The sequence below is a fragment of the Motacilla alba genome, chromosome 13 (genome assembly GCF_015832195.1).
Source record: "Motacilla alba alba isolate MOTALB_02 chromosome 13, Motacilla_alba_V1.0_pri, whole genome shotgun sequence".
NCBI classification, from domain to species: Eukaryota; Metazoa; Chordata; class Aves; order Passeriformes; family Motacillidae; genus Motacilla; species Motacilla alba.
In genome coordinates, this window is record NC_052028.1 from 12,741,234 (window position 1) to 12,760,778 (window position 19,545).

At 54.4% G+C, this 19,545-nt stretch overlaps 1 protein-coding gene across 1 annotated transcript; it reads right to left on the reverse strand.

Annotated features, from left to right (window-relative positions):
• Positions 1 to 220: 220 nt before the first annotated feature.
• Positions 221 to 13,931, reverse strand: LOC119706579 (LON peptidase N-terminal domain and RING finger protein 1-like). Its single transcript, XM_038150425.1, has 12 exons — positions 13,397 to 13,931; positions 9,589 to 9,707; positions 9,050 to 9,172; positions 8,715 to 8,840; positions 7,916 to 8,051; positions 7,052 to 7,145; positions 5,803 to 5,917; positions 5,047 to 5,168; positions 4,488 to 4,646; positions 3,848 to 4,010; positions 3,616 to 3,762; positions 221 to 2,499 (listed from the first exon to the last, which is right to left on the reverse strand). The coding sequence occupies exons 1-12, from the start codon at positions 13,767 to 13,769 to the stop codon at positions 2,302 to 2,304; spliced, it is 1,875 nt and encodes a 624-aa protein (XP_038006353.1). The 5' UTR covers positions 13,770 to 13,931; the 3' UTR covers positions 221 to 2,301.
• Between the last annotated feature and the right edge of the window lie 5,614 nt (positions 13,932 to 19,545).

Sequence of the window (19,545 nt, forward strand, 5' to 3'; positions counted from 1 at the left end):
GTCATTCTTCTTGTCTTGTTTCACACACATTCTGTGAGCAAAACTATTTTTCTTTCTGCCCCTTGTTGCCATCTGCCCTTGCTGGACCGTGGTCACTGGGCCTACCTCGCTGTCTGGACCAGGGTGTGACCTCTCCACGTGTCCCCAGATCTCCCTGGGGATGCCCAAGCACTTCTATTAATGAGCAGCTAAAAGTTAAACACCAGCAACAAAACAACAATAACAACAACAACAAAGGTCTTTATTTCAATGACCTGAAAGAAAATGTAATTCCAAGAGCAAAGACAGTAATAAAAACCACGAAGGTGCTCCAAGCAAACTGGAGCAATTTGCACGGATCCCTTCCCAAAGCAGCCAGGCAGAGGTGGCTCTGGGCCCTGGCTCCTCCCCAGTGTGACAGGGGATCTCCTGCATCCCCCCATGCCAACCCCTTGCTGGAGGGACCCACGGGACCTCTCAACCCTGAAACAGCCTCTCAGGGAGGAGGTGAGTGGCTTGGGGTGGGGATGTCACAGGGTGAGCCCACATTGACCCTGGGGAAAAGAAAGGCACTTCCTGGACTTCAGTGTCATCCTGCCACCTGCCCTGGGACTGCAAAGCATCCCTTCATCACCCACCCCAGCCCCTGCCCATCTGACACCCCAGGAATATGGCTCCTTGGGAGTCACGGTGCTCCTGGGCCAGCACTGTGGCTCAAAGGTAGAGGAGCAGATCCAGCTCTGAGCTGTCTTCAGCTGCCCTGTGCTCACAGAGGTTCCTGGGGAGCCAGCCCTGGTCCTGACTGTTGCTCCAGGGAGGCACTTTGATGGAGAGGAGGGACAGGGACTTCTCACTCCTGGAGACAGAAGGACAGGGAAAGGTGGTGGTCCTGAGCAGGGACCCCTCTGGAGCTATGCCCAGTGTCCCACCCAGGCTCAGCCCAGAAGCACCTGCAGTAAGGATCAGTGCCCTGATTCTCTCTCCCACACACACATCCAACAGCTCTCTGAGGGGGTGTGGTGCCTTTGAGAAATGCAGGGATAAAATTCCAGAAGCAATCTTAATCCAGCCACTAACTAGATGTCACTCCTACAACTGAACCCAAAGCCACTGAAATTATGGATGAAAGACAAAAATCCCCAATCTTCAGGATTTCCATGGAGGCCTGGTCTGTCCAGAGAGTCTTTGCCCCGTGTCAAGAGACAAGCAGCAGCCGAGCACTCGCTCCCCTGCAATGTGGCTCCTGGCCTGGGTCACTGATCCTGCCCCTCTCTGCCTCTCCAGAGACCTGGATCCCTTTGACTTCACTGTGCTCTTTTGGGGGATCCTGAACTATTCTGGGTCCCAAGTGCAAGGGTCCAGCCTCAGCTGAGATCCTGATTTTCTCCTGAGGAAGCAGAAAGCTCATAACAAACAGAACGGGGGAAATTGCATTAGTCAAGGAACAGAAAGGTTCACAACAAAACTTCCAGACTCAACTCCCTTGTACTATCAGCTCCTCCCAGCCCGCAGGTCCAACCCTGTAACATGAACCCAGCCAGGGTCGGGAAGAGCAGCCTTTGGGTAGGGGACAAGCACCAAAGCTGACAGAATGCTCCCTCCCACGGCACTCCACAGCACTGGAGCTGGCACTGAGGGGGTAGCTGGCAGTGTCCTGGAGAAGGGTCTGGTGAGCACAGCACCGAGCAGAGCAGTGGCAAGGGGGTGTCTGGACCTGAGAGCATTCAAAGAGAACCATCTCCTCACCATGTGGCCATGGAGGTGGTTGGGATCAAGACCATGAGTTTCATGTTGTTTAATTTAACCTTTCTTCTTGTTCAAACACAAACTAAGTCAAAGCTGTAAGCAGTGGCAGAGCCATCAGCTCCCAAGGCTGGGGGAAGCCTTTGGAACTTCTCTGCTTCCCCAGTGCCACCTCTCCCCAGCCTCTAAATTTCCTGTGTGAATCAGGATCATCTATGAAAACCCCTAAGCTGTCCTTCAAAGTGGAAGAACCCAAACTGAGGCAATCCTTGCACTCAGTCCTCCCACTAAGGAGAATCCTCCTCAGTGCAGAAGCCACTCAGCCATTGATTTTGGCTTTGGAGACACAAGCCAGCTCTGCAGCCCAGTATGCCCTTTGGTGGCACAGCACAGCAGCAGCAGCAGCAGCACCAAGCAGCTCCCCGAGGACGGCGCAGCCGGGCAGAGCGCCCGGCTCACAGCTGAGGTCACTTTTTTTGGGGGGGGATGGAAGGTGGGGCTCAAACCACACACAGACCGTGGAGGAGCACACAGAGAAACCCGAGGGTGGAGGTGAGTGGGAGGGAGGGCAGGGCCGGCTCAGACGCGGCCCCGGGGGCTGCGCTCGGGCAGGAGGTGGCGCGGCGGGGGCTGCTGCAGCAGGGCCGTCAGGATGCGCTGCAGCTGCGACAGGCGGGCGCGCAGCGACGTGCACGAGAACAGGCTCAGCTGGTAGGACGGGTCCAGGGGCAGGATGGAGATGAGCCACCAGCACCACGTCGGGCCGTCTGCCGAAGCCTGGAGAGGAGAGAGGGAGAGACCCCCACATCAGGAGCTGCGAGGTGGATGCAGGGGTGGCCTCCTGGGAGCATCGCTGATGGTAAAGAGTTGCTCTTGTCAGGACAGCCACGCCAGCTTTGGCCAAGGTCCTCATCTGAACAGCCCTTCTGCTGTCCAAGCTCAAAACTGCTGGACAAGCTAATTCAATTTCCAGACAAGCATTCCCCAGGGAGCCTCCTGGCTCATCTGCATCTCATCTCATCTGTAACTGGTAGAAAGTCTATTCTAAAGAGACAATGAAATATCTTGTGCATTTCCTTGTTTAAGCCAGTGCTTTTTGCAAACACAGGCCAAATCCTGCATGGCCAATGTTTTGGGACATTGAAGAGGTGAGGTGCAGGCCATGCAGGCACAGCTCTTGGGCATTGCTTTTGTAAAGTGGCTTTTCTATAACCTGAGCCAAACTAAGAGGGAAAATCTTGACTCAGCTGATGGAGGGTGAGCTGTTTTGTAATTCCTGAGCACAACATTAACGTGACTGCTGGCCAGGACAGCCTTAGCCTGGGACAAGACAGCAGGAGTGTATTTGTAACAATCCAGAGAGGAAGTGCTTTCTTAAAGGAATGAAAATTAAATTTTGGTCTTTTTTTCCTCCTACAGAATTTGAATTTGTCAGAGGAGTATAATAAGCAAATTGGATCCTGTCCTCTTAGCTCCTTACCTCTGGCCAGCTATGGCTGTCTCAAAGGACCACAGTGAGAAAGGAGACTGCAGACTCAACAAGCTGCAGGGTTCGCCTCTTTGCCAATTTGTTTGGTTTCTTTTTCCCAAAGTGTTTTCAAACACACGCAGTTCAGTTTCTCAGTTCTCATTTAGGAAAAGACTCTGGGAAAGATTTTAGAACTCAGTGTTTCCAAGAACAGTTTAAAACATAAAGAAACATCAAGTTTTACGAAACAAGCCCTACCAACTGTCTGGATGAGAGATGCTGTAACAGGGGTGAAAAACTGGATTTTTTTTGTTCATCCTGGGGGGAAGCCGAGTAGGGAAGCAGGGTGGTTAGTGCAGGAACAGCGCTGCTTCAGAGGCTCTCTTGGCACTCTGTTTGGTGCATCCCTTCCCTCTGGGCATTACCTGGATGTCCTCTTCCTTCTCTGGCAGTGGTCCATGCTGCATCAGAATGTGCCTGGAGGTGAGGTCCCCGTGCTCACAGAACCGCTGGGCCAGGCGATAGGTGCTCTCGTGCAGGCACTGCAGCTCCTGCAGCTCCTCCCCAGACACCTGAACAGAGGCAAGAGGGACACAGGTGTCCGTGGGGAGGATCTGTCCCACTGCAGCCCAGGATTTTGCCCAGCCCTGCCCTCACCTTCTTGTCCTCCAGGTACTCGATGTCAGCGGTGTGGTAGCCGTCCCTGTGGCCGCGGCTCAGCACCCGGAACCGCTGCCGGCCGATGGTGTCCACCAAGGACCTCCCGTCGGCCAGCAGCTCCACCTGACGGATCTCCAGCATGCAGCCATAGTCAGCAAAGCTGCAGGGACACAGGGACAGAAAACAGCGGCTGAGCTGGGGCAACGGGTGGCAAGAGAGCTGCCTCTCCTAAAGGTACCGTCTCCAAAGCAAGAAAACGCCCAGGAACAAGATGTCAGGGCAAGGGCAAATTCAGAGATTCAATCAAGTCTCCTCCCAGTGCTCACTAGGAGCAGCTGGAGGTCACAGCCAGAGAACCATGGAGCTCAGAGACATCCTGAGTCAGAAGCTGTTCCAAGAATTGTATCGAATTGTATTTGACAGCTACCACTGGCTCTGTCCAGCTCCAGTGCTGGCCTCATTCCTTGATCCCATTTCACTCTGCACTGTGGGGAACACACCACCTCCCTGCTGATTTTATCTGCGAGAGGGCACTGATAGGAAATCTTTCAGAACCACTCAGTATTTTAGACATTTGGGGCTGGAGCAGAGACAGGTAAACCATCTGGGGCAGGGGGAAGCCTGCCCAGGAGCTCACCTTTTCCCATTCTCATATATGCACATGCCAAACCTCCTGGTGCCGCTCTCCTGGCACCGCCGGATCATCAGGCGGTACCGAGGCTCGAAGACGTGCAGAGGGCAGGGGATGCCAGGGAAGGACATCGTGCACACAAAGATCGGGATGTTCTTGGTCAGGCTGAGGGACAGAAGGACAAACCACTGTGACACCTCCCCAAGCAAATCCCATCCCTGCATCAGCTGCTCCCCCAAACCAGGTGTGTCCTTAAGCACAAGAAGTGATGCTCCAGCACACAGCAACACTAAAGTTGCACTTGGCTCACCTAGAGACAAAGGACAGATTCTGCCCACAAAACAGCTCCTTGCAAAGATGGTCCCTCACCCCCAGGTGCCTCATGGGGCATGTCTACACCCACACAGCACAGCTGCAATGTGGTCCTGGAGGTGGGACAGACATCACTCGAGCAGAACCAAGCCACAGCAATGGTATTGGGGGTGGACAGCCCTCTCAGAGCCCCTTCCAGTCCCCATGTACACACACACACACACACACACACAGAGGAGCAGTCCCTGCTTACTTGGAGAGCTCTGCCATCTCTGCCCGGTGCAGCTCCCGGCGCTCAGCCAGCTGTGTGGGGAAGGTGGCCAGCATGATGTCCTGCAGCAGCACCGTGGGGCTGTACCTCCCAGCCTTCAGGTACTAAAAGGAATTAGACCCAGAAATAGGTTGGAGAAGAGCAGGGAGGAAGCCCTGAGGCCCTGCTGGACTCTGAATCATGCTCACTTTTATTGGAACTGAAGGTAATTTTAGGCCAGAGAAAGTCAAGGATAAAACCTATTGGGGGATGTTGAGCCATTGAGCAGGATGGGATGTCAGCTCCACCAAGACCTCCAGACACAGCTCAGAGCCAGGGCCTATCCAGCACAGCGTCCTGTCTCTGACAGTGATGCAGTCCTTGTATGACAACCTAATTTCCCTGATGGTCTCATCCGAATCCCTTTTCATTAAAGATTAAATCAAATCTCCAGGCTAGCAGGTTTTCCATCCATTTCCATTTTTTAAAGTCATTAGCATTTTCTTCTCTCTCTCTCTCTCTCCTCTCCTGTTTACAATCTCACTAAATCAATGTGGCATCTTGTGGAAATGAATCTCTTGGTCTTAATTATCAACTGTCTGGTCATTCCCATGTGAGTGGAGCTGACACCGCCGTGCCAGGGAGCTGCTAAAGTAAGAGCACTGCACCTTCCCAGCCCAGCCCTGGGCACGCAGCCAGCAGCTGGAGCTGGTTCCCAGCTCTCCCTTGGGCTCCATGCCGTGGCACTCATGCCCTCACCTCTCTCAGGCTGTGTTTGCAGAGGGGGCAGTTGGGCCGGTGGTCCAGGCAGCGTTCCAGGCACTCCTTGCAGAAGGTGTGACCACAGGGCGTCGTCACCGGCTCGAAGAACATCCTGCAAAGGGTGATCAGAGTCAATGGATTGCAGAGAGCAACAAAGGGAAAGGAGCACAGATAAGTCTGGCAGAGAGAGACTTTAATTAGTCCTTTAATTAGAAAGTCTGGGCTCAAACCACTGGGCTTGCACAATGATGTAAGATGAGAACTGTTCCAGGCCTGAGCTCTGCTCCCCCTCTCTGCAGGGTCTCCATGGAGTCCCAGCAAACCCCATCAGTACACACATGACACCCCTTGGTCCTGCCAGGTCTGTGGTTCCCCAGACACCCACAGTGGTGTGTAATCCAAAGGGCAGTGACAGGAAAGTTCCTCCCTCTCCCCTGCTCCAGGAGCAAAGCCAGCAGCAAGTGCTCAAGTTGCTCACAGGTAACTCCATGATCAGAAATTAAATTAAGGTCTCAGGAAAGCCCTGACTCCTCCTAAACACTGTTTTCTTCTTTCAGAAGAGACCCAAATTCACATAATTCAGATCAGATGCAGCCTCAATCTCTCTCCCCCACTCACAGACTTGGAAAAAGCTGCCATGCAGAACCTTGACCAACTTGCACATCTGGCAGTGCAACACCCACCCAGCTCTCTGCCAGCAGCCCCTTGCACAACTGCTCCACATCCTGGGACACACCAGGAATAACAGCCTGGTTTCAGCATGCCCTGTGGCAGTGCAACACCAGTCTCTCCCCAGCCCTGAGCCAGCAGACAAACGCAGGCTCTATCCTGTTCCTTTTTCCACCTGCACCAGGCAAAGATCTCTGAAATGCTCCCCTCTGGGTCTGCAGTATCCCCACCATGGAGGGAATTTCCCTGGGCAACACCTTCCTGTCCCAGCCTGCAGGTACAAAGGGCAACCACTGCTTTTGGTCTTTGACCCCACTGAACATGTCTACCTCCACATCTCTGTCCCAGGGGATACAGCCCCAGTGATGCTGCACTGTGAGACAGAGATCTGAGCTCCTGCAGCCTGTCAGGGTGTCCCATGGTCCTGCCTTCCCCTCTTATCTGTACCAAAAGCTACATCTCGGCAGTTCTCAGGACTGAGCTTGCTATTAAGATGTGAAGAAAGATGCACAACAGTAAATAAAACCCAGCAGGTGCCAATTCTTCATCCTAAAAGCTCTCCTGCAAGAGAACTCACCGTATGCAGAGGGAGCACTCCAAGTCAGATATGCTCAGTGACTCTCCAAGGCATGGCTGGGTACACTTTGCTGCTGCTGTTCCCTCCTTGTTATCTAGTGGTAAAAGAGAAGACAAGCCCCATTTCAGAATAAGAAATTAATCTTTGCTTTCTGACCTTGTTCTGAGGCATAACTGCCCCACAAAGTGCTTTGAAAGTGTCAAAGAAAAACAACACCACTAGGAAATGCAACATAATCCCCTCTATTAACCCATCTGTGTTCATCCATAGCTGGTGTGTCAGTGGGTCTCATGGCACTTGCTAGAGGAAGATGATACCTCCTCCATTTGCAGGCAGGGAAACTGAGGCACTGGGCAGCAAAGTGGCCCAAAAAGCTCCAGGATGGAAGTCTCTGGAGACCTGCCATGAGCCATCACTGCTTTATGCAAACCCAGGTATGTGGCAGCCACCTGGCTGGACACTGATGGCAAGTTAATGCTGATGAAGGTGCTGCTTCCCCAGCTCATGGCATGTCCTGTCCCCCACACGGAAATTTAATCTAAACCAAAACCCATCTAAACACATGGGAACCAAAGAAAATCACTCCCTGACTCCACACAGGGAAAAAGTGATGGCTGGCTTTAGCAAGAACTTGTCACCAAGCTGGAGGGAAAGGTTTGGTGTAAGTTCACCTGCTCACATGTGGTGGATCCTCCCCACATGCATGAGAAGCAGTGAATGTCCCAGCCAGAGCTGCCCCATCGTGTGCCCCTGGGATATTTGTTGAGCTGGACACAGTGCAAACACCACATTTTCAGTGCCAAAATGGATTTCAAAGAAGTATTTTGCATGACACAACATTGTGGGACCTCTGATGACACTCACCCAACAAGCACTGGCCCTGACTCTCTGCCGACGGCTCCAGGTCTGGCTGTTGTCCTGGCTGGGAAAGGGTGGCTCTGTCCTGGCTGTGCTCACACCCAGCACCCCCTCGGCCATCTGCCAGCTCTCCCACCTGATCCTAGGCACAGCAAGATGAAATTGAGCCCAAACTCTCTTCTCCCTCTGAATGTCCAGCCCCATCTGTCCCACCAAGCCCGGCGGCGCCGGGAGGTTTCCTGGTGTGTCACTGTACATTAACAGCCTGCACCTGCAGGACAGCAGGACAGTGGCCTTCAGACTTTGCTGCCCATCACATGGTTAAAACATGGCTCACTCTGTCCAGTGTACCAACTGCTATTTGGGTATTTGGGTGTATCTGAGCCCATCTTCTGAATTCCCTCCTCTCTCCAAGCCTGCTAAATTTGTTTACAGAAGGCAAAGAGGTAAATAAAGGCTTCCTTAACAGCTGCTAATGGTCTGAACTATTCTCAAGTGTGTCTTTTAAATGAAAAAAAAATTGAAACTCACTTTCTGTTTTCCTTTTTTTTTTTCCTGTATGTAGTGAGATGAAGAGAGAAAGTCTCCTCTGTTTCCTGAGTCCCCTCAGCATCAGCCCTGATGACACTTGCTCTCCCACCCTCCACCAGCTGCAGATTCTCATCCCAGCACACAGCCAGGTAAGCATGGCTCCCTGTCCTGCACAACCTCCCCTTATCACACCTCCCTTCCCATCACTGGGCAACTGGGATGTCCCAGAGGGACATGAAATCTCCTTGCAGACTCAGATATTGCAGGCTCTTACCTGAGCTTGTGTGCCAGATGGGAGCACTGGGCTTCCTCCATTGACCTGGGAACCAGCTGAGCTCAGGTGAGCATCACCCAGGTGTGCAGCCATGCATGGCTGAGGAGCATTGTCTTCCATGATGATCTGCAAGGGCAAAGCAAGGATTGAGGGATGCTAGGAGGAAAAAGCAAGGAGGTGGGTGGGCTGCCAGGCTCCCACTTTTTCCCCAGAGCACCCTTCTGCTCACTGCAGGAGGTGTCTGTGCTGGCTGAGCCCTCTGTGGAGTCCTTCAGAGGACAAGGACATCTCCCAGTGCGATGTGAGAGCAGAGGGACATGGCAGAGCCCACACACCTTCTCCATCTCTCTCCGAGCCAGCTGGAAATGTGGACTCAGTGTCAGGCAGTGTTCCCATGCCAGCAGGGCTTCAGCTCTCTGCCCCATCTCCAGAAGCACCTTCCCTTTCCTGAAGAAGGCCTGCAGAGCACAAAAAACATGTGGTGACTATGAGACAGTGACCAGAGAGCATGTGCCCCTCCAGCTCCTATGCAGCCCCAAGAGAACGTCCCTTTGCCTCCTGCCTGCTCCCATCCCAAGCCAAAGCACCTGGACATGTCACTGCTCCCCTGATTAGATCTGCCTAAAAAAAAAACCAGGATTCTCCAAAGTGCAGCATAAAAGTGCAATTACAAAAGCCAAGCCTAGGGAGAGTTGGAGAAGGAGTGAAGGATGGACACAGTGCCAGACCTCTCCTGTGAGAGCAACACAGCACCTGCCAGCTTGATTAGCATCCCAATGCTCTGCGAAGTGCATTTCTGAGCAGGGTGAACCCAGCGGAGAACTGAGGAGAGGGGGAAGCTGCTCCTGTGCAGTGAGATGTGGCCTTCACTCACCTCGTGCTGTCCAGGCTCAGCCCTGCACACAGCGTCCAGGTCCTCCAGTGCCTGTGGGTACTGCCCCAGTGCCACCAGGGCCTCTGCCCGGCACAGCCGCAGGGAGCTGCAGTCCAGGGCTGCAAAGACAACGTGTGACATGAGCCCTGCTGGGCCACTGGGGCTGGATGAGCCGGGGGAGAGGCCACCACAGTGGGACAGTCCCTGTGCCACTGCCTCACAAAGAGCACAGCCTGCAGTGCTCTTCATCAGGAGACACTGCCTTTGTGAGCCTCTGCAAGGAAGTTATTTACCCTAAATACCCAGTTTTAAATTGTTTGAGGCTCTTCCCTTTGTTTTTTTTCCCCATTTTCCCTAAGCACCCTCAGCCAAGAGGCCCCACCACTGCCTCAGGGCTCTGCCACGCTGGGATCTGGGCTTCCATCCATATTTTTCAGATACAGCAAAAAAAGCTCTACCATACACATACAGGGCTGTGGCCACAGCAGGCTCTGTGATGTGACTCACCCAGCAGAGTCACAATAACATGTTACCAAACAGGACTGCAGTGCTGGATACCTGAATTCCCAGACCCACCTGGCTGTCACTGCTCTCGTGGGGCAGATGAGAAGCCAAGGGGGTGTAAGAATCTGCCTGCACCACATGACCTGGGGTTTCCAAGTATGAGAAAAGGCTGAGATTTCCCAAAAATGAGGAAGAGAACTGAGAATCCAGTTCCTTGTTAGCAAGATATCACTGATGGGACATTAGGGTGCTGGGGAGGGGGGGGGGGCATAGGTCCCACAGACATTGCTAGTCATGACACCAAGCATTACATGCTCCTGCCTTTTCCTAAAAAACTGGCAGTGAGATCCCCTTCTTTCCTGCCTCAGAAAAACCACAAAAAGATCTCCCTTCCTATCAGCACAGCCAGCGGCAGAATTGGGTTGGGGGATGTTGGGGAGAGTGAGGAAGCAGCACCCCAAGAGCCCACACTCATGGAGTATCCAGGTGTGGTAATGTTTGTGGGTTTTGAAATGCAGAGATGCCCAGACCCACCCCGTTATATCACAGCTCATGGAGGTGACCTACATCCAGTGCAATGCTGGTGTTCCAGCTCGGGTAACAGGTCTGTGCATCCAGCCCTGCATCCCCCCAGCTCTGAGCATCAGCTCAAAGCTGCTGAGGGTTGGGGCTGGGGACTTGTTGCTTCCTGGTGCATCTGGGGAGGCCTCCAGTGTCATGCAGGACACTGGCTCCCTCTTCCCTGTGGGATGATGGCAGGTCCAGCACAGGTAACTTGTGGTCACCCTGCAGGATGCTGGCAGTGAGGCCAGCCTTTTATCACAAATTAGGCACCATTTGCAGGCACTGCTGCTGCATTGGCAAATGTGGTGTGGGTAACATCACCTTGCTGAAGGGCCTGGAGCTCTCCCAGGGGCAAGCTGGGTCCCTGGGCCTGGCTGGCAGCTGATCAGCAATCATCAGGAAACATCACTGTGGGTGATGTCTCTCCTGCACTTCCAAAGCCAGCAGCATTTCCTCCTGGCCCGGGTCAAACACGGTGCTGATGCAGCTCTGCCAGCAAACTGCAGGTCAGGACTGGCAGCTCCAGGAGAGCTGGGTGCAGGAAGCATCTGCCCTTTCCCTGCCTGCCTGTGCTGTCACTCTGCCCAGGCACCCACCACTTCTTATCACAGAGGAGCAAACTCTGCCATGCCTATTGCCTCTCGTCCCCGTGCCCAGCATGCAGCACAGAGAGACTTTGCTCCCTGCCTGGTGTCTCCCTAAGCCAGAGAGCAGCAGAGCCAGCCACAGCCACTCCTGCAGCAAAAGCTGCACTGGCCCTGCTGAGCTGTGCAGCAGAGCATGGTCCCTGGGAGCTTGTTTTCCTTTACAATGCTAGCCAAGACCTTAGGGCTCGAGTGAGGAAACATGGGAACTTGCTGCTCAGTACCCCAGCCCACAAGCACCCATGCAGAGATGAACAAACAACGAGCAGGGATGAACAGATAGGTACAAAGTCCAGAGGCTTATTCTCCATGTGGGCAAACCCATTCAAACGTTTGCACAGCCCAGCAATAAAGCAACTGATTTGGCAAAAAAAAAAAAAAAAAAAACCAAAAAAAAAAAACCCAACCAAACAAACCACCCCAGATGTGTAAATCAGGGCAATGAATTCTGCATTTCTCTGCTGCTGCAGCTATTTTTGATCTATGATATCATTACACACCAGGGCCATCAGCCAGCTGGCAGCCTCAGAGGCTCGCCAGCCTCCACACTCCAGGCATGTCAGAGGGCCTCCTGTGCTACACATTACACCGCATTTTTCTGATGTTCACTCAGAAAGAATGAAGATAAAAAGTTGACAGTTTATTTCCACCCAAGCAAAGCGAGCAGCTCTACAGGCTGGGCTGAGGAAGGCACTGCAAACTGACCTATCACACCACACTGAACCACAAATAAAACATCCCCGTGGGTCAAACATTTATCAGTGGTTCTGTTCCAAAGTGAAGGGCAGCCCATAAAAAAGTGTGCAGCTGAAAGCTGGCTGCAGGAGCTGGAAAACACATCCTGAAAGCACCACCCACGTGGCTGAGCCTGGCAGCCCCAGCAAGCAAAGGTTCACTGGAGCTGAGGCTGTGACTGCAATTTCCTTGTTGCCCTCAGCCAGACTTTCCTGTCTTTCGGGGAACAGAACGTGCAGGGAAGAGTGAGGACAGAGTTTGCAATGTTTCCTCTTTATGCTAGCAAAGGATTTTTAAAGAAAAGTGTAATTGTACACCCCAACCAGGCAAAAGCCTGGCAAATGAGTACTAGAGGAGTGTTCGTGTGCCTTTACTCTGAAGGAGGGTGTGCAGGGAGAGACGGATGCCTCTGGAGGTTGCATAAAAGGACCTGTTTTCTGCTGCCAACACCAGGATCGACCGGTCCGCTCAGCCCTTCGTTTGCAGGCTTACCCTGAACCTCTGGCACTTGTCTCGCAGAGGGCGATGAATAAGAGCCTTCGCTGCGGGAGGAGAGCTCAGTGCTGTCATAGAAACGCCGCGGAGAAAGGAAATTCTGCCTCCGTCGCCCCAACCCCCTGCTCCAGACGCATTGTATAACCCCTTTTATTTACTTTCCAAGAAATCCACTTACAGCCACACATTAAAGCAGATCAAACCCCACCTCCCCCCTCCGGGCCCGATCCTGGCCCTGCAGGCAAATGTCTGGCCAGAGGCGGCTGCAGAAGGGGCCGGGCCGGGCGCTGACCCGCACGATGGGGCTGGCACAGGAGCGCTGCCAAGGCTGTGTCCTCGGCAGGCTCTGGGGGAGAGGACGTGTCCATCCCCGACTGGACAAGTCCCAACCACTTTACATAATGGTCACCCCCTGGGCAGAGCTCTTTCTCTGACCCTGAAATAGTGCCGGGCTGCAAGATGTGAGTATCTGCTGCTCTTCCCTCTCCAGAAGCACGTGGCCGATGGGACGCAAGCCCAGGCAGGGGACGAGCAGCGCGGTTTGTGGGGCAGCCCACCGCTGCCAGCACCTCGGGACATCCACGGATATGGAAGAAACGCCCAGCATTCTCCCTTCCCATCCCCATCCCCACCAGCCCTGCCTTACAACACTTCCAGCCTCCCACGTCTTCCAGCTCTGGACCGTGCAGGCTTGGAGCGCGCTGAGCCGCAGGGACACGGTGACCTACATTGTCACCCACACCGGTACTCGCCTGCCGCAACAGCCCAGCGCGTGTGCATCCCCGTCTCCCGGGCTGCCGGGCTGGCCCCTCGCACCCCGCAGCCCACCATCCGCACTCCCAGCCCCCGAGCCCGGTGGTCCTTACCCAGCTCGACCCCTCTCTGCGCCATCCTCAGCGCCTCCCGCGCGTCCCCGCGGGCGAGGCGGTCGCGGACGCGCTCCGCCAGCCCGGCCAGCCGCCGCTCCCGCGGCACGCATCGCTCCAGGATCCCGCTCAGCACCACGCTGCACCTCGCCGCCCCGATGCCCAGCAGCTCCAGCCGCTCCTGGCACAGCGGGCAGCGGGACGGCCCGGTCCCGCCGAGGCACGGCTTGCAGAAGGAGTGACCGCAGGACGCGGTCACCGGCTCCCAGAGGAGCAGGCGGCAGCAGGGGCAGCGCAGCAGCTCCAGCCCGAGGGGCTGCCCCGGAGGGCTCTCCCCGGCCGGAGGGGAGCTCGGGCTGCCGGGGCCGCTCATGGCGGCGCTCGGGGGAGCTGTCCCTGAAGCCGGCGGTGCCCGCACGCCCCGGCCGCCGCCGCGCCCCCGCGCATCGCCCGCTCCGCCCCGCGCCGCTCCCGCCCCGGCCGGCCCGGCGGAGGCTGCGGCTGCCGGCCCGGCCCGGCCCGGCCCGGCCCGCCGGAGGGACCCGGGGCAGGCGCCGGTGGCGGGGCTGCCCGGGCCACCATTGGCCGCCGCCGGCCGCGCCGCCCCGCCCCGGCCGCGTTTCGTAACGGAGCCCGCGGTACCGGGGGCGCCGCGGCGGGACCCGGCCCGGCGGGGGTCGGTGTGCGGGTGGGTGCCGACCCCCCGAGCCGGGATGCAGGGCTGCTGGGGGGCTCCGCTGCCCATTCCCGGGAGGCGGGGATGCTGAGGGAGCAGCCGGGTGCGGGTACGAGCCGGACACCGGCTCTGGAGGCGTGAGCCGGGCGAGGAGAGCTCTGCCCCAGATAGGCACGGGGGTGCGGGGGATATGGGGCACCCCGAAGCAGGACCAAGGTGCAGAGTGCTGGGGGTGTTTCGGGGTGCCCCAGAGTGGGGCCAGGGCAATTTGGAGCCAGCCACGGTGCGGGCTGCCTGGGGCATCCGGCGGGCTGGGGAGCAGGGCTGGGGCACAAGTCCTGGGGACACGGAGTGCTCTGTGATGGGGACAGGAGGGTGGGATGCTGCAGAGTGGCTGGCACAGGATACCTGGGGTCCCTCAGCTGTCTGAGGCTCTCCAGAGTGGGAGTGGGGTGCCGGCTGTTGCGGTGCTCCAGAGCAGGGCAGGCTGGTGAAACTGGGTTGCAATCAATGCCTCTTTGCATTACCTTCCATGGAAACCCATCACGTTTGGGGGCAAAGGGGCACTCCTCCAACATACACGGGACACCACATCTCCCTCAGATCTCTACTTACCCAGAACTGAATGAATTCAGACCCTGTGTGTGGACAATCCCCTTCCCACTCACAGACCCCCAGGATGGACTCAGTGTCTCAAGGGAGATGCATTCCCTGAGCACACAGTCATACAGCAAAAAGGCAGCAGCTCCTGCACAGCAGGTGCCGAGAAAAACAGCTGAAAGCTGTCAGTTCTGGAGCTTAGTAGATCAGAATTTATGTAAGGATGATGCACATCCCCCAGGGGCTCATTTGTGTGTCCCCAAAAACAACCCAAACCCACGCACACACTGGCAGGGCTGCTCAGGGAGGGAGATCACCAGTGGGACGTCAGCGCTGGTGAAACCCGTGCCCCACTGAGGGAGTGGCTGGAGGAGGTTTGGGCTGTGGAGCAGGTTTTGTTTCCAAATCTATTGCAATTACATTAAACAGCTCGTAAATGGTTTTAAAAGCTCAACAAGCTAAGCATTTTATGTGGGCTTGATAGGCTTCATTGCTTTCTCCGTTATCTTTTTAAGTGATCCCTCCAGACTGGAGAAATCCCAGGCGGCATTTGGTAACACTGCCCTGAAAAGCTGAGCATGGCATTAGGGACAGTGGTCATCCTGGGAGCGTTGGAGTCTGTCTGGGACTCTGCCCAGCAGGGGACATTTTCCATGTCCCCATCTGCAGGGTCAGTCTTTAGCTCCCTCCTCCTGCCCCTGCCTCAGAGGACCTTGCACATCCCTTCCCCCAGCAGTTCTCCCATGGGTATGTCTCAGGTGGACAAAGATCATTCACACCAAACACTCTCCTTTCATGGTTTAGTTCTCACCATGGCTCATTTCTCCACCAAAACCTGGCTCTTGACTAAAAAAAACAAAGATTACCACCAGGGAGGCTTCACCAGTTTTGCCTCCAGTTTACCCCTCAAGAAGGGCACGTTCCTGGCTCGTGAGCCATGAAATGAGGGTGATTTTAGCTACCACAGCCAACATTACAGCAAAGTGCACAATAACCTGTTTGTGTGGCTCAGCCTGGGAGCAGCAGCCCTTTGCCAGGGGCAGCTGCTGCCAGGTGAGGAGCGCAGCATCTTTCATCACCCCAGCCAGCTCCTCTGGGAGACGCCAGGCTGTTCTCCTGGGACCTGCCTCATTCTTTCCCTCACCTCCTGATTCACTCCACAACCATGTGTGGGCTCTCCAGTGCCTCACAAGCAGAGCAGACGTGCTGCTGCTTTGCATAATACAGTTTAAAATCAATCAACCACGACACACGAGGCCACGGCAAACCAGGCTTCATTAGCACCAGTGTGCAAGAACATTTTGTTTTCTTCAATCTGTCCAGAGCTGAGCTGGTTCAGAACTCCGAATGCTTTCTCTTGTCACTGCCCTGTTTGTGCTGACTCAGTACATAACTGAAAAAGAAAAAAAAAAAAGCTTTAAATGCTTAATGCTAACCATTCTGCTGGCCAGATGAGAACTTCACGTGTTGCATAACACAGGACAGATCGCACTGTGTGTAGGAACTATTTGCAAAGCAAAACATGAATTTTTATTTTTTTTTTCAGTTTAGAGGTGGGAAATATCCCAGGGTCAGTGCAGGGTGAGGAGTTCCAGGTGTTGCTGCAGCTCCTCCTCTGGCTCCCAGCCACACGTCCACTTGTGCTTCAGCTCCAGCACAGCCTCATTAATGTGGTCCAGACTGCTGACAGCCCAGCATTGGGATCAGGGATTGCACACCAGCTGTGTTTGCTCATTTTTAGTGCATAAATATTTGTTGCAAGCAGTGACACTTGTTTTTGACACATTAGGGCTTAAGGAGTGGCTCTGAGGTGACAGCACCTTCCCAGTGTTGCTTTTTTTTTGTTCAGAGAGGAGGCCTGCGTGCTCTTGAGGGTGTCTTCAAAGGCACCACAAGCACCTGTAAACAGGAACATGCACCCTGAATGTCATGACCCCTTTTCCACACTGCTATCCCTGCTCTACCCACCAGCTTCCTCCAGCACCATCAGACCTGAAAGTCCTGTTGCACAGGGGTGAAACAAGTTCTCCCATTTCTAAACCCACACAAGGAGGAAAGCATCAGAATCCCAGCCAAGGAGGGGGAGTGTTGCTATCACCAAGGGCCACGCTGGGCTCACAGGGGCATGTCCAAGTGCCAGGCAGCCTGCTGGGTGATCAGGCAGAGAGCCTCAGCACCTGTGCGGGCACACTTGTGCCCCAGCAGTGCTGCACCTGGATCCTGGCTGTCTGCAAGCCTCGAGAGTTGGCCTAAGGAATTATTTTTGCACCTCAGTACGTGCAAAAATAATTCCTGTAACATGCAGGGAGTTATTTGCATCATCCCCCCTTCCCCCACCCCAGCCCAAAGCTGTCAACAAACACATCAGCTTCCTGGAATTTTTTCTTTCTTTCTTTACATCATAGTATTTCTAGATCCAGGATGTTATTCAACCACCAGGTTTCCCCATTTGCTACATGTGGTTCAAAGCCTTTCCTGGGAAGTGGAGCAAAAGGAAGTGGAAGCAGGTGGTGTTGGGAGACTCTTTGTCCTGAGCTCATCTTTTATAACCCACATCTTTGCTCTCAGGTCTCTGTGTGCAGTCAGGGGAGCTGCTGCTGGTTTGCTCTTGGCAGAGGCAGGCAGATTGCCACCGTGAGGTTTGGGATTCGAGTTCTGCTCTGTGCTGATCAGGCACTGGGCAGGAAGCAATCATATAAATTACATGGTATTGTTCCCAAGTCCTGAAACTCTTCTGCTTGAGTGCTCAGAGGGGTCCTGACTCTCAGTACAGAGGATCAGATGTAAACAGGGCCAGGGAATTAAGAAAACTTTAGTATTTTTTCCTTCTGACTCATACAGGCTTTGCCTGAGGCAGCATCATTCCTAGAGAAATGAGTTGACTTTCACATGGACTGGTGGGACAGAGAGCTGCAAAGGAGCATTATCTCATTGTTCATGTAACTAGGCCTATGCCTGCCCTCCTGGAAACTGGAGAGGCACAGCGGGAGAGCCCAGATTCGTATCTGGCTCAATTTAGTCTCTCGAGCCAAACATCTTGGCAAAGAGGTTGGCAGAACATTATCAGTCAGCCTTGGAAGCAAGTCCCACATAAAATAGATGGAGATGTCTTTTTCCACAGCTTGGGCAGTCATGTACAAACTGCATACCCCGAGGAGAGCACACAAAAACAGATCAGAGCTGTCCCCATTATGCTGGGGGGAAGCCCTGGGATGGGTGACAAGACCATGGGCTGTGGTGCAGGGTGCTGTAAGCTTACCTTGATGCCTTGCAATTGTTTTATTGGTATTTTTGTTGAAGCTGAAGATCCTCCATCTATAGGAGCTCCCAAGGAGGAGCCCAAAGTCAGCGGGGCTTGTTCAGCACTACCTAATATCCAAAGTGATTAAAAGAGGAAATGTCATAACAAGACAACGCCCTGAGGACACCTCTGCATTGCAGCAAGGTCCAACACTTCCAAGAAGATTAGTGTCCAGAAGGACCTGCATCCCAGTGGGCCAGACCTGGAGGTCACATCACCCTCTTAATCTTCTGGCTGGGGAGAGCCGATTTGTAATCAGCCTTTACTGCAGGGTCAGACAGAAGCTGCCCACTTCACAAGCTGCTGTGAGTCCATGTGCCTGACCTGTGGCCCAGGGTGACGCTGGGGTGGCTCATCACTGCAGCTGGGGACTCACCAGCTCTCGTGGCCTTGGCTCCTTGCCTCAGCAAGAAGCGAGTACGTGCTGCCTTCCTCATTTCTTCCTTTTCCCACTTTTCCTGTGCAGCTCCCACCCACCTGACAGAGATGCCAGCAGGGCTGGCGGGCACCCAGAGCTGCCAGAGGAGGCTGCAAGTGGCAGCAGGTGGGCTCTGCAGCTGGCACAGCCTGCTCTGCAGGGATGCCTCTGGGCTGCCAGGCCAGATCCAGGGGCTGACTTCCTCATCCTTTACCCTGGTCCTTATTCTTTCAGCTCCAGCATCTCCCCACCCCTGTGTGTCCTTCTTGGTGAGGACAGAAGAGCTCTTGCAAAGCCAGTGGCTCGATTCCATCCAAAAGCTGTGTCTGACCGTGGGGAGAAGGAAGAACCTTGAAGTCTCGGGGAGAAATGCAGGGGGCTCTCAGGGTCTCCCTGCAGTTTCCTTTCCCCTCAGCCAGGCAGAATGAAGCCCTAAACACACCCTGGGCTGGATTTCAGGCAGGATGAGCAGGCCTGTCTCTCCCACAGTTATAAATAGATGCCTGGGGCCCCTGGCCTGTTCGCAGCAGTGGTGGCCTGGGCAGAGCTTTCTGCTCAAGGAGCAGACAAATATTTCTGTCTGTGCCTTTTTGTTCCACAGGCTGGCTGGCCTCCACCTCTGCTGCACTTTGAACAGCAGGTGAATCATGTTTGGGTAAGCCCGTCACCAGCTCCTCCTTTCATAACGCACAGACGTCACGGCTTTTAAAGAGGTCAGGTTGTTAGTGCTCGGAACATTTGTCACCCAGAAACCTGTCCTGGTGAATCTGCCAGAGCAAATTGAAGGTTTTCCTTCGCAAGCAGCCTGGCACCATTCCACTGTGGATTTTAGGAAGCTGTTGCAGTGAGGTTTGGGGAGTAAGGAGCCTGCTCTGCTCTTCTGAAAGAGCAAATGCAGAATCCTAGAGAGGTTTGCAGGGGAGGGAAAGGTGCTGGGAAAGATGAGTATCCTTAGCATCATTTCTATGAAAATTAATCCCATGAATAAAGCTCTGCTATAACTTTTAGCTGCTAATTAACATAGCAAAGAGCCTTAATTTACAGATATTCAGAGTGAAGGGATAAGTTGTAGAAGGATGCAGCACAGAGAGGAGCAAGTCAGAGTGCTGTGCGGGAAGCAGGAGCAGGGATTTCACCTTCCAGAACAGCCTTCA